Source organism: Hyaena hyaena, unplaced genomic scaffold (assembly GCF_003009895.1).
Source record: "Hyaena hyaena isolate Hyena2069 unplaced genomic scaffold, ASM300989v1 scaffold_535, whole genome shotgun sequence".
In the NCBI taxonomy this organism is placed as follows: domain Eukaryota; kingdom Metazoa; phylum Chordata; class Mammalia; order Carnivora; family Hyaenidae; genus Hyaena; species Hyaena hyaena.
In genome coordinates this window covers 130,796-142,461 of record NW_024081167.1, presented here as the reverse complement: position 1 = coordinate 142,461, position 11,666 = coordinate 130,796, and the positions used below count along the sequence as shown (strand labels likewise).

Genomic DNA, 11,666 nt, shown 5'->3' with positions numbered 1-11,666 from the left:
CATGTAGTTTGGTCATTCTCATTCTCATATAAATATTCCATTGTGAGAATATACCTTTATTTGCTTATCTATTCTGTTAATGGACACTTGGATAATTTCCAGTAGCTATTTAGCTATTATGAATAGTATTGCCAAGAGCATTCTTGTACATACATGTCCTTTAGTGTACAAATGTACACCTTTCTGCTGGATATATACTTAGGAGGCCAAATGCTGGGTCATAGGATTTGCATTAGAAGTCTTGTTTCCTTTATATTCTTTTTAACAGCCAAACAGTTGTCCAAAGTGGTTATACCAATGTACTCTTAACCAGCAGCCTATGGAATTCTGACTGTCCTCATCCATTCTGACAAAGGCACTTTCGAAACAAGGTTTCTGACTCTAAAACCCAAAGCTCTTTTCCTTTTATTTAAATTTTATTTAAAGGTAAGAACTTGGTAACAGTTTTCTTTTATAATTTCCATGATTCTTTCTAAGATTTTTATTCTTTGTTCATTAAGTGAGTTTCCTTTTTTATACTGGAAAATATATCGGCGCTGTATAGAATTTAGCAGGGTTAGCAGTGTATCAGAGGCCTCATGCAAGTATTTATCTTCACTGAACCCAGCCTCTTCTATTTTTTCTGCATGGGTGAAAAGAATGGCAGTGTAATTCTTCCAAGCATGTCCTAGAAGTTCCTGAAAAAGAGTGAAAGTTAAATGGCTATTTGCCTTGGCCTACATTCCTCAAACACAAGCAAAGGGTTTATTATAGGCTCAACATGGACAGGCAACAGATCTGGATGTCATTATGTTACTAAAAACTGATATATGTAATGGGAAGTGAAGATGGGGTCAAATAATGTAAGTAAATGGAGAGAGGTGGGTGGGTTTTGTTAAAAAAAAAGGCTTTAATTCTCCATTTTATTTTGCTCTTATAATTTATGTATACATAACTTCAGAACTGCATGTTATTAATGTTGCATATGACACAATTACATTTATAACATTCAGCAGTAATTTCTATTTGCCTGCCAACCTAAAGCTGTTAGAACTACTGAATTCCTTTAAGTCAGAAGACTTGCGCCAAGGGAATTGTCATTTTTTTTTTGTAGGAATGTTGTGTTGTCATAGTAACTAAAAGTCTTCTAAGGATTTATAATTATGTAATCTGGTTACAATCTATAGATTAGTCAGAAGTCATGCAATGGAAAAGTTAAGATCAAATTACATTTAGTGATTTGGAACACCTACAAAATATTACAGTGATTCTCATCCTCTTCACTTCACATGCTTAGAATCAGGTCCAGTTTATCAGATGACTTCCTCTACTGTGGTTGAAAAACATTGAAGACTGGTGTTCCTTTGTTTAGTGATATATGGAAGTTGGTTATGTAATAAGTTATTGTTTGATTAGTGAAAATAAGCTGATGTAAAGTAGAAGTAGCAGCATGTGGCATATTGTTCACACAATGTAAAGGTGTCTAAGGATAACATTTTTAACTTTTTAAAATATTTCCACAGCTATATGAAATCATGGCCTTGTGAAAGAAATTCCATTCATTCCAAATATTCTCATTATCAAAATATTCTCAAAAGCTGTTACCAGTTTATAATAGTTTTGAATTTAGACCCTCATCATCCCTAAAATATTAGGGTTTTACTTATTTTTGAGTCTTTGGAAAGATAAAATACTTAGGAATAAGCATAACAAATATCCAGGACCCCTAGTAATCAGAAGAAAGAAGGAAGGGAGAACAACTACTATTTAGTGCTAGATATTCTCCTAGGCGCTTTACATGCTTTATGTCTTTTGAATTCAACATGAAGCTTTGTGGGAGATACTAGTATTATTTCCTAAATATGGAGAAACTGATGCATAGAGAAGTTGAATACAAACCCATACAGGGATATCAGCATAGACGGTTTAAAAATCTTGGGAAAATTGAAATGCAGTTTTGGAAACTATTTTCAGTGTATATAACAAATACAGGATTGGTATTGATAAGACTGAAAAGCTGAAAATGGAAGGAAGAAAGAAAAAGGGAGAAGGAAAGGAAGGAGGGAATAAGGAATGGAGACATAAATTATATGAAAATATGACAACTGTGGAACAGTATATTTAAACTTAAACATCTTGAGACCGTGGTTACCAATTATATTCCTAATACAGTCTGACATTTATCAAAACTATTTATTTACACATTTATCTCTGTAACTTGACCAGGAGCTTTTGGAAGGCAGAGTTTATGTCTTGCTATATCAATCAAAGCCTGTTGCACATTGTAAACTCTCACTAGACATTGGTTGGATTAAGCTGGAATGTAGACCCTCACTGTCATCTCAAATAGAAGGTTTAGGGTTTTATTTATTTGTTTCGAGTCTTTAGTTTTGAAGTTTAACCGTTGGGACAGAAAATGGTACTTTCCTATAAAATTTCTCTTTTGTTCTGTAGTTCTCATGGGTTTGCATGTAGTCTGCACTTTCTGTTTTGCATTCAGAAAGAGTTTCTCAGTGCAGAAGTCCAAAATTTTCTTCATATCTGTTTAAACTTTGTCTATACCATCGAATAATTATATATTTCTAGCTCTAAAAATGCCCTGCTTGAAGAAAATCTGAATTGAAATTTTAAGATCAGTACATTCAATGAATAATTATTTTTAACCGATTCTAAACTTTACAAAAGAATTTTTTTACAAAGTACTTTAGTTGGCATATTCTTAGTGCCTTCAGAACACAAATTAGCAAAATTTTAATTAACCCACCTTGTAAATAAGATAATTCTTGTGTAAATCTAATACATGTGTAGTGTCAACATCACATTTTACCTAAAAGTGACATAGCAAAGTCTGTCGTATTCAGTATGTTGTAACGTGTTCCTTGTGAGAGAAGATCAGTGAGTTGCAAAATAAACTATTGTTATGAGTTTAATTTCATATGTTGAAATCTTAACCTCTAGTACCTCAGAATGTGACTTTATTTGACAATAGGGTCATTACGAGTGGGCCTCTAATCCAGTGTGATTGGTGTTTGGACAAAGATAAAAATAAAGGGAAAGTGCCATGTAAACATAAAGACAGTCATCCATAAGCCAAGGACAGAACTCTTGGATAGATTCTTCACTTACAGCCCTCAGAAGGAACTAACCGTGCTACATTCATTTCAGACTTCTAGCCTACAGAACTGAGAGACAATACATTTCTGTTACTGAAAAGCCACCCAGGTAATGCAGCCTTGGTATGATAATCCTTACCAAATTAATACAAATGGCTGAGAAATTAATGAACTGATAAATAGATCTAGATTCTGGGAATAAAGATTCTTAGGTTATTTACATCAGAACCATTTGAGATGTTTGCTAAAAATGCATCAGAATCTTTAGGGATGGATCCTGGAAATTTGAATTTTAAAAAGAATTCTAGGTGATTTATTCCTTCTGCAAATATTTATTGGGGGTTTACTTTGTTCCAGGGACACAGAGTAGACCATGACAGATACATTTTCTGCTTATGTCTGGTGGAGATTCTTTTGTACTACCTAAACTTAAAACTGAGGAAGAAGAACAGACAGGAAAGAAAATACTTTCAATTTGGTTTAGTTTCATGTGTTGTGATAGAAATATATCAGTGCTTTAGAGGCAGACATTTAGCCCAGTTTGGGGTGGGGGTGGAATGTGAGGGTAGAGGAAGGGGTCGGGATATGTTTCTAGCATGTGATGATACCTTGAGTATAGGAATTAAGACAGTGAAGACACATCAAGTAAAGAGAATGATTGAACATTATTGGGAATTGTGTAGTATGGGGCCTTTACTTCTATAAAGTGTAACTATTAATCCCTGAGCATTCTTATCTCTGAAAGCTCAAATTTAGAGCCAGTTTTGATAGTCACCCAAGTACATCATCGATGTGTTTATATTGATTGTCATGATATTGAAATGTTTAATCCAAGTTAATAAATAGACACCGCCCTTAACCTTTTGAGTGCTACCCCCAGGGCTACCCTCTGAGTGTTGGTTGATGCATGAACCACATTTGCCATTAAATATTTTTAAAACATCACCATAATAAAAAATTCATGCTAAATAAACAGCTTGGCTCATGTGATCCCTTCCTTATATATTATAACATAGAATTCTTTTCTTGCTAGGTTAGTACTTATTGCATTAGATGGTATAACTTTCACAGTATGTCTTTAGTTCCTGGTTTTCTGGGTTGTAACATTAACACGTTCTGTTTTAGTCTCCCAGACATTTCCTATACTTTAAACTATAATAACATTCAGGAAAAATGAGTTAAACCACCTAAGGAAAACAGATCTGTAAGCTCGACACCACTTACAAGTCCATGTGTTCAGCCACTGAGAAGTTTTAACATGTTGATAATTATTTATGAAAGGATGCTCATGTCCTAAACTGTGGGAGAAATTGCACTTTTGAATTACTGCCAAAAATAGAAGAGAATGGTTGATTTAGCTTATAATCTTTAGATTGATTTTTGGCTGGAAAATAGTTGACTATTTGAAAGTAGTGTCGCTTGGTGTACAGTCATCATGTTAGTGGCCAAACGTGTTCTCTGTGGACCCAGAGAAAGAATAATCACAGTTGATTGATACCTCACATAAAAATCCAAGAGCAAGATAAGTTAATGTAAGCTATCTGGTGTTAATAATTTAAATATAGTACTAAGCTAGATGGAAATTTTACAATCAATCATGAATTGTTTGGTTTCAGAGTGCTAATGGGTATGAGTCCATCTAGTCCTTTTGGGACAACTAGTTAGGATATAAACTTTGTTTTCCAGGAATTATGTTCATTTCCCAGGACCTCACCAGCCCTGCCCCATTTGTTTGTGGTTGATGAAATCATAGCATCTGGACTTTTTAGGGGGAAAATTTTAAAAAGCCAACTATTACATCAACTGAGAAAAAAATTATCATGGAACAGGAGGACAATGAGGACCATTTTTTATATTCCATACTATTCCCTTACTCTCATCCCACTTAAAGCACCACATTACCTTCTCAGAGAGATGAATGATAAGACCTTGTTAGATCAGATTCAGAGAATATTGAACCTTAGAGATCATATGTCCATTGCCTTATTTTACAGATGAGGATATTGTGGACTTGTGATGGTAAATGGCTTTGCCAAAGCCGCACAGCTGATTGTTGTCAGGCCTGGGCCTTTGCGAGTTCCCCTCGCTGCCAGGCCCATGTCCTTCCCACTAAATTAGAGCTTCTCATTTTAACCTTAGGAAGCCAGTGAATTTTCGTCCCAGATTTTTTTTCTAAATCAATAAAGAAGTTCTTATACATCAGGGCTGTGTAAGCTTGATTTCACTCTGATTTTCTTCTCCAACCTATCAAGAAAATCCCAAAGAAGGATACGAATAACATGTCCTAATTTTAGATGATGACCATAGCTGACATTGTATGCACTTGCCTTGTGCTACTGAGTTACTTTACTGTTATGATAATATGAAATTAGTCCTTAAAATAACCCAGTATACTAGACACTAGTGTCTTTCCCAATTTACCAATTAAGAGATTGAAATCTAGAGGAATTACCTGCCCAAGGTCACAAAACAAGTAAGTAAGCAGAAACTTGAACACAAGTATAACTTACTATAGAACCTGTTTTCTTTACCTCTATAATAGGTTGCTCATATCTAGTAATTCATATGAATAAGTACTCATTATAATTTGTGTAGTGACAATAATAATAAAAATGATAACTGATAGTAATTCTCTGTGAACCTACTGTAAGTCAGGCAGAATGCCAAGCACATTATACTCATTAAATATAACCCTTAAAACTCGTTAACATAGGTGAAATTATCCCCATTTTATAAGTGAAGAACTGAAGCCAAGAAACTCTTAGTAACATTTTTAGTCATATGCTTAAAATTGTAACAAGCCTTATTTTTCAAGTAATTCTACTGAACAACTAAGCCCATTATCTTTGTTAAGTATTTTCCGGCCTTGCTTTAGCCTTTTTGAGCCTTTTGTATACACACACACCTATAACATCAACATTTGAGTTGTTCATTCTAAGTCAAAAATATATGCTTGAAACCTGATTATATACAGTATAACACATGATACCATGATAGTGGAAAGAATTTGGACTTTAGTCAATTCCTGGATTCAATTCTTTGTGCAGTTTGGCTGCTTGCTAGAACTTTTCTTAAGGTACCTTTATTCTGTCTTCTCTGATCCATTATTTGTGGATTTTTAAATAACATTCAAATGGTAGGTAATATCTAGATGAATCATTCCCCTTATTTTCCAATTTTGGAGAGATGACTCTCTGACATCGCCACCATTTTGCTATAAATTACTAAGGCCTAACATAAGTAAATAAAAAGGGGTCATTTGGGGAAATGTTTCACTTGTCATAGCTGGCAGCCTATAACTCCTCTAAAAAATTTTAGAGCACAAATTTAAAGAGATATTTAAAGAGATAATAGGGAGGTACAGGAAAGAAGAGATTACGTCTCTGGCATTGGCCTTGTTGACTCCTTCCATGGCAGGTAGCAGTGCCCCCAGAAAGGAGGAGAGGAAAAGGGAGAAGGCAAATATTCCATTCCCCATTTTTCATAAACCAGGAAGAAAAAGCAATCCAGGGTGTGTCTGGAACCAGAGGACCTTAACAACTCCTTGCTCCTTCCTAACAGCTGTTGGTCCTGTTGAATATTCAGACATTCTGCAGCTGCTCCCAATCTGTGAGCACATCCAGATGGCTGCCACCAGTAACTGAAGCACCTTCAGGAAAAAGATCATAAACAGCCAGCTTGTGCATAGGCAATCTTCAACCAAAAATTATGATGGAAGCCCAGAATAGGATTGCAGTGCCTCCCGGGGGTCATGGGCCCCTCTGAAGATTACTAAATCTTGGCTGCTGAGTTTTCCTGGGAGGGAAAAGATTTATTTTAGGGGAAAAAAAATTCTGGATCTGAGTTTTACTCTAGCCTATCTCCTCCCTGCCTTTAAGTCATGAACTGGACACTGACTTAAGGAAGGCAGTGCCAGGAGAAGGTGGCTATATGCCAGATACCTTTTTAAAAGATGAGAGAGACATTTATAAATCAAATTCTCCTGTATAAAAAAAAAATAGGGGATGACTGTAGCGTTCTATATACTAAAACTGGAAAACAAAATCTGTTTTTAAAATGTACGTCTTTTAAATTGTCCCTTTTGGCTAAGCATAGTACTAGCATGGAGAAGAATTTGGAGGCATAAGGAGAGATGCTAGTTTTTGAGAACTATTTGTGCACTTACTGAATTTACTGAGTTACATCCATCTATATCTTAAGCTAAATGTTATTTAATGGCAGCTTTAAATGAATTTTAAAACTTGTTTAAAAATTACATTGATGGTGGGTGCCTGGGTGGCCCAATCAGTTGAGCATCCGACTTGATTTTGGTTCAAGTCATGATCTCATGGTTCATGGTTTGAGCCCCACATCGGGCTCTGTGCTGACACTGTGGAGTCTGCTTGGGATTCTCTTGCTCTCTCTCTCACTCTTCCTCTGTCCCTCCCCTGCTGCCTCCCCCTCTCTCTCTCTCTCTCTCTCTCTCAAAAGAAATGAATACACTTAAAAAAATTATACTGATGCACAGATGGAAGAGCAACAGGTTTCTCCTCCAGTTGATTTCTACCAGAAATATTGTTTGAAATTCAGGCTTTCATAGTTTGGGGGAAGTTTGTGGGCTTTCTTGGATTAAACATTGTTTCTTAATTACAATCATCTTCTCTACTTTTATACAGCGTGTCCTTGATTTTTTAGGAGTTGGATAATGAAGATTATTTTTTATGCTCTTGTCACCCTAATTTTTTCCACTAGTCTATTGTGATTTCACATTTTTTTTTCATTTTAGAAACATGCAGTTACTGAAAAAAAGTGTCATTTAGAACAATCTTATGCCTTTACTAGTTAAAGGGAAAAAATATTCCTTTGAAGCTAAGCACACTATCTTTCTAAGTGCCTCAGATCCTCCATCAACATGATCAGAGATTGACCAAAAGAAGAGTAACATTTATACAAATTCTTGTTGAATGAAAAACGTCTGCTCTCTATTCACCATGTAATTTACCTGTAGAGTTTCTAGTAGTGATGAGTTCTCATATCTCGATGACTAAGCAAGGCTACTGAGTAATACTAGTCAAGTCCAGCAGTTAAATTTGGGTGGCCCCTGCCTAGAGAATCAAGAGATTGAATGGAAAGGAGCAGCTTAATGAGCAGTTTCCAGAAATTGTTGGTTTTACATGGGCCTGGTTCATATATGTGTCTATACTGTATGCAAGTATTAGTCCCTCCATCTCCTAGTTATGGCCATACCCAGAACCTTTCCCTATCCCCAGCTCCTCACCTAGACTAGCTTAACAAGCTTCCAACATAGTGACTTACAATAAATGAACAAACAAACAGGAATGGACTACTAAGGCAAAGGTGGCATATGTTATTTATATTCATGCTGAGGTCCCTGTGGTCTTCTCTTGGCTATAATGGATCAGTTGCTGGCCCTACAAATGATGAAGAAAGATTGTTTCTTTCCTATAAATAAAACATAGATCTTCCCTGCATATTTGCCATGATATAAGTCAGAGTGAAACCTCTTTTCTCCTTGCCCATACATTACACTACTTTGGCACTTGTCTTACATTTGTTTATTAGTCTCTTCTAGACTGTAAGTTTTTTGAGGGCAGGGCTCATGTACTGTTCACTAATCATTAAACTTTGTGCAGGTACCTAATATAGTTTTCCATGATTGAATCAGTGAATGAACACCCATTTGTTAGTGAACTATAAGAGATTGTCCCCTTAAAAAAGGGGTGTGTGTGCCCAGGTATTCAGTTGGTTAAGTGTCTAACTCTTGGTTTTAGCTCAGGTTACAATCTTATAGTCATGAGATCCAGCCCTGAATCAGGCTGCCCCCTCCCCAACCTGCTTAAGATTCTGCCTCTCCCTCTCCCTCTGCCCCTCCGCACTCCCACTCTTTCTCTCTCTCTCAAAAGAGAGAGAGAGAGAGAGAGAGAGAGAGAGATTGTCCCCTTGATAGGAAATGGATGCAAGTCAGTATTTTAGTTTTTAGTTTAGTAGTTCTTAAACTTGGCTTTTTTTATGTTTTATTTATTTTTGAGAGATAGAGGGACAGAAAGAGAGGGAGACACAGAATCTGAAGACAGGCTCCAGGCTCTGAGCTAGCTGTCAGCACAGAGCCCGCCATGGGGCTCGAACCCACAAACCGTGAGATCATGACCTGGGCCAAAGTCAGACGCTTAACCGACTGAGCCACCCAGATGCCCCATTAAACTAGACTTTTTAAGAAATATATGGAAAATGTATGCAAATGCGTTGGCTCTACTCTTGAATTCTGTTTCAATGGGGCTTGGATGAATATACATTTTTAATGACAACCCAGTTGATTCTGATGCAGATCCAGTAGAGACCACGTTTACAAACTTATTCAGAGGTTAGTTAACCTCTGAAGTCTAGCATCTTATTTTTAGGGCAGTGGGGGGAGTCCTATGGCCCAGCTGCAAAATGACTAACTGAATTCTTCTAAAGGAAATTGTAAAAATGGCTCTTGGTGGGAAAGATCAAGTAACTTTTACCATTTCTATGGTAAAAATTGTTTTAAACTACTCTTTGAACTTGTTTTAAACTACTCTTTGAACCAAATTGTCATAGTTCTTTTCTATTAGGATAATTATCCTTCAGATAGGAATAATGGCATTAGTGTAATCACCTTTTTTGTATTACCTGAATCATCTGGACTAAGGAAGATGCTTCCTGTCCACAAAGAGGTACATCTGCTCTCTGGACCAGCAGTGCAAGATGGAGACCCTCTTGCCCAAAGTGATGTGCCAGGGCCTCCCTGACCTCCTGTTCCACGTGCTTCTTGGTCAACCTGCTGTGTGGATAACCTGGAGTGTCCAGCACCTGGATCTGCAGGGTGATCTCTTGCCCCCCTCGTCGCATGAAGCCACAGAGGTGACAACTGCGGCCCAGACAGCAATCATTGGTCACTGAACATGGAGAAAAGCTGCTGGGGAAGTCAGTGCTTCCCAGAAGAATGTTCCCAGCAGAACTTTTTCCACTCTGAGTCATGCCAAAGAGGGCCAAGTTGATGATCATCTTGTTGGAGTCCGTCATGTCTGTGGGTAAACAAAGGCTCAGCATAAGCAGTTAGACATCTGTACTCACCCAGTTTAGGGCATCTTACTTGGCCTGGAGCACTGCAGGTATTACCTTTGGTTTCCTTACCCCTCATTCATAGTGGCTAAAACATGGAGGAGTGCTCCACTAACGTGGAGACAACCCAGTGATAGAGGGAAGATTGAAATAATATCGGTAGTTTGCAATGGGAGAGGAGAGAGGAGTTTAATACAGATGAAGAAGAGAGGAGGAAGCAGTGACTGCAGGAAAGGGAGGGAGAAAAACCCAAATTGCATGATGATAATGTAAATGTTTAGGAGGCATATGTTAACTCATCAGTGTGGTAGGTGAGTATGATTACAATGGGTGCTGAGGTTTCTGACTTCACTAACAAGGCTAGCAGCAGCCTGTAAAAATTAATCACTCTTGGAGGAGAAGTCGAACCAGAAGAGTGGAAGAAACAGATCCTTCCTGCTGTTATTATTTAAAATAATAAGAGGATATTTTAAATAACATCCTCTACCTCCCCACCTCCCCATCCCATGAATACACACATGGCATCTGCAAACACTTTTCTCTCCTGACTTCCTGAATGTTTGTCTCCTATGAAACATGAATAATGTTAAAGATTTTGTTTTTGTTTATTATATTTTTTTTACTACCAGGCAGCATTCTGATGAAAATGAGAACTGCTTGTAATTTCTGTTATGAAATAATTAATAAATCATTTCCATGGTCCACCATAGTAACTTACTGGCTTTTGAATAAAGGAAGTAAAACCCAACACATTGTGTAGCTCAGTTAGGAGGGAGGAGAATCTTGAGAGAATCAATTCCATTTACAGCACCCCTAACATGGAGGTAATCTATGCAGAACATAAGCATTTTTAGGTCGTTGATCATTTTCATTAGATCAGTAAGGCAGAGCTACAGGCCCATTGCCAAATATACTCAACTGCTGATTCATAAATAAGAGAACTTAATATGGCATATTTATTATTTTTGCTTATAATTTGTACTTCCAGTATTTAGTTTTATGTCCCTCTGGCCTTTCTTGTCCTCTAATGCCCCTCACCCCAACCTCCCTAGATTCTAACATGGACCTCAAAACCCCACACAAAAGACACTCATTTTTGGAGTCCTTCAAGGTGACCCCAGCTCATACAGTTCAACTGTATCAGTTAAACCATAGTCACTCAGATTTCTCTTTCCTCCTGAATCAAATACATGATATAAAAAATAATAATGTTTTTGGAATCCCAATACATTTGCTGCATGTCACCTACCTTTACCAATCTTGAAACTACTTTCTCCACCGACTTCTCTGGAGCTGGTACAGTTGTTCTTTGGCATGAACTTTAATCTTCTGACAGTATCACTGTACCACTCAGAGACTGATACTGTCTGTATTCTATTTAGTTAATCTATTACCAGAATCCTCTCTATAAATGGTTAGTTGTCTTCCTCTAATCAGCACTGACTTTTTTTTTTGGTCATCTGACAGACCTGTTATTTCAACAGATACTTC

At 37.0% G+C, this 11,666-nt stretch overlaps 1 protein-coding gene across 1 annotated transcript; it reads right to left on the bottom strand.

Moving 5' to 3' along the window:
* Nucleotides 1-416: 416 nt before the first annotated feature.
* On the bottom strand, nt 417-11,453 carry GIMD1 (GIMAP family P-loop NTPase domain containing 1). Its single transcript, XM_039255607.1, has 3 exons — nt 11,425-11,453; nt 9,744-10,138; nt 417-677 (listed from the first exon to the last, which is right to left on the bottom strand). Exons 2-3 carry the CDS (start codon nt 10,134-10,136, stop codon nt 417-419), a joined length of 654 nt encoding a protein of 217 aa, XP_039111538.1. The 5' UTR covers nt 10,137-10,138; nt 11,425-11,453.
* Nucleotides 11,454-11,666: the final 213 nt, after the last annotated feature.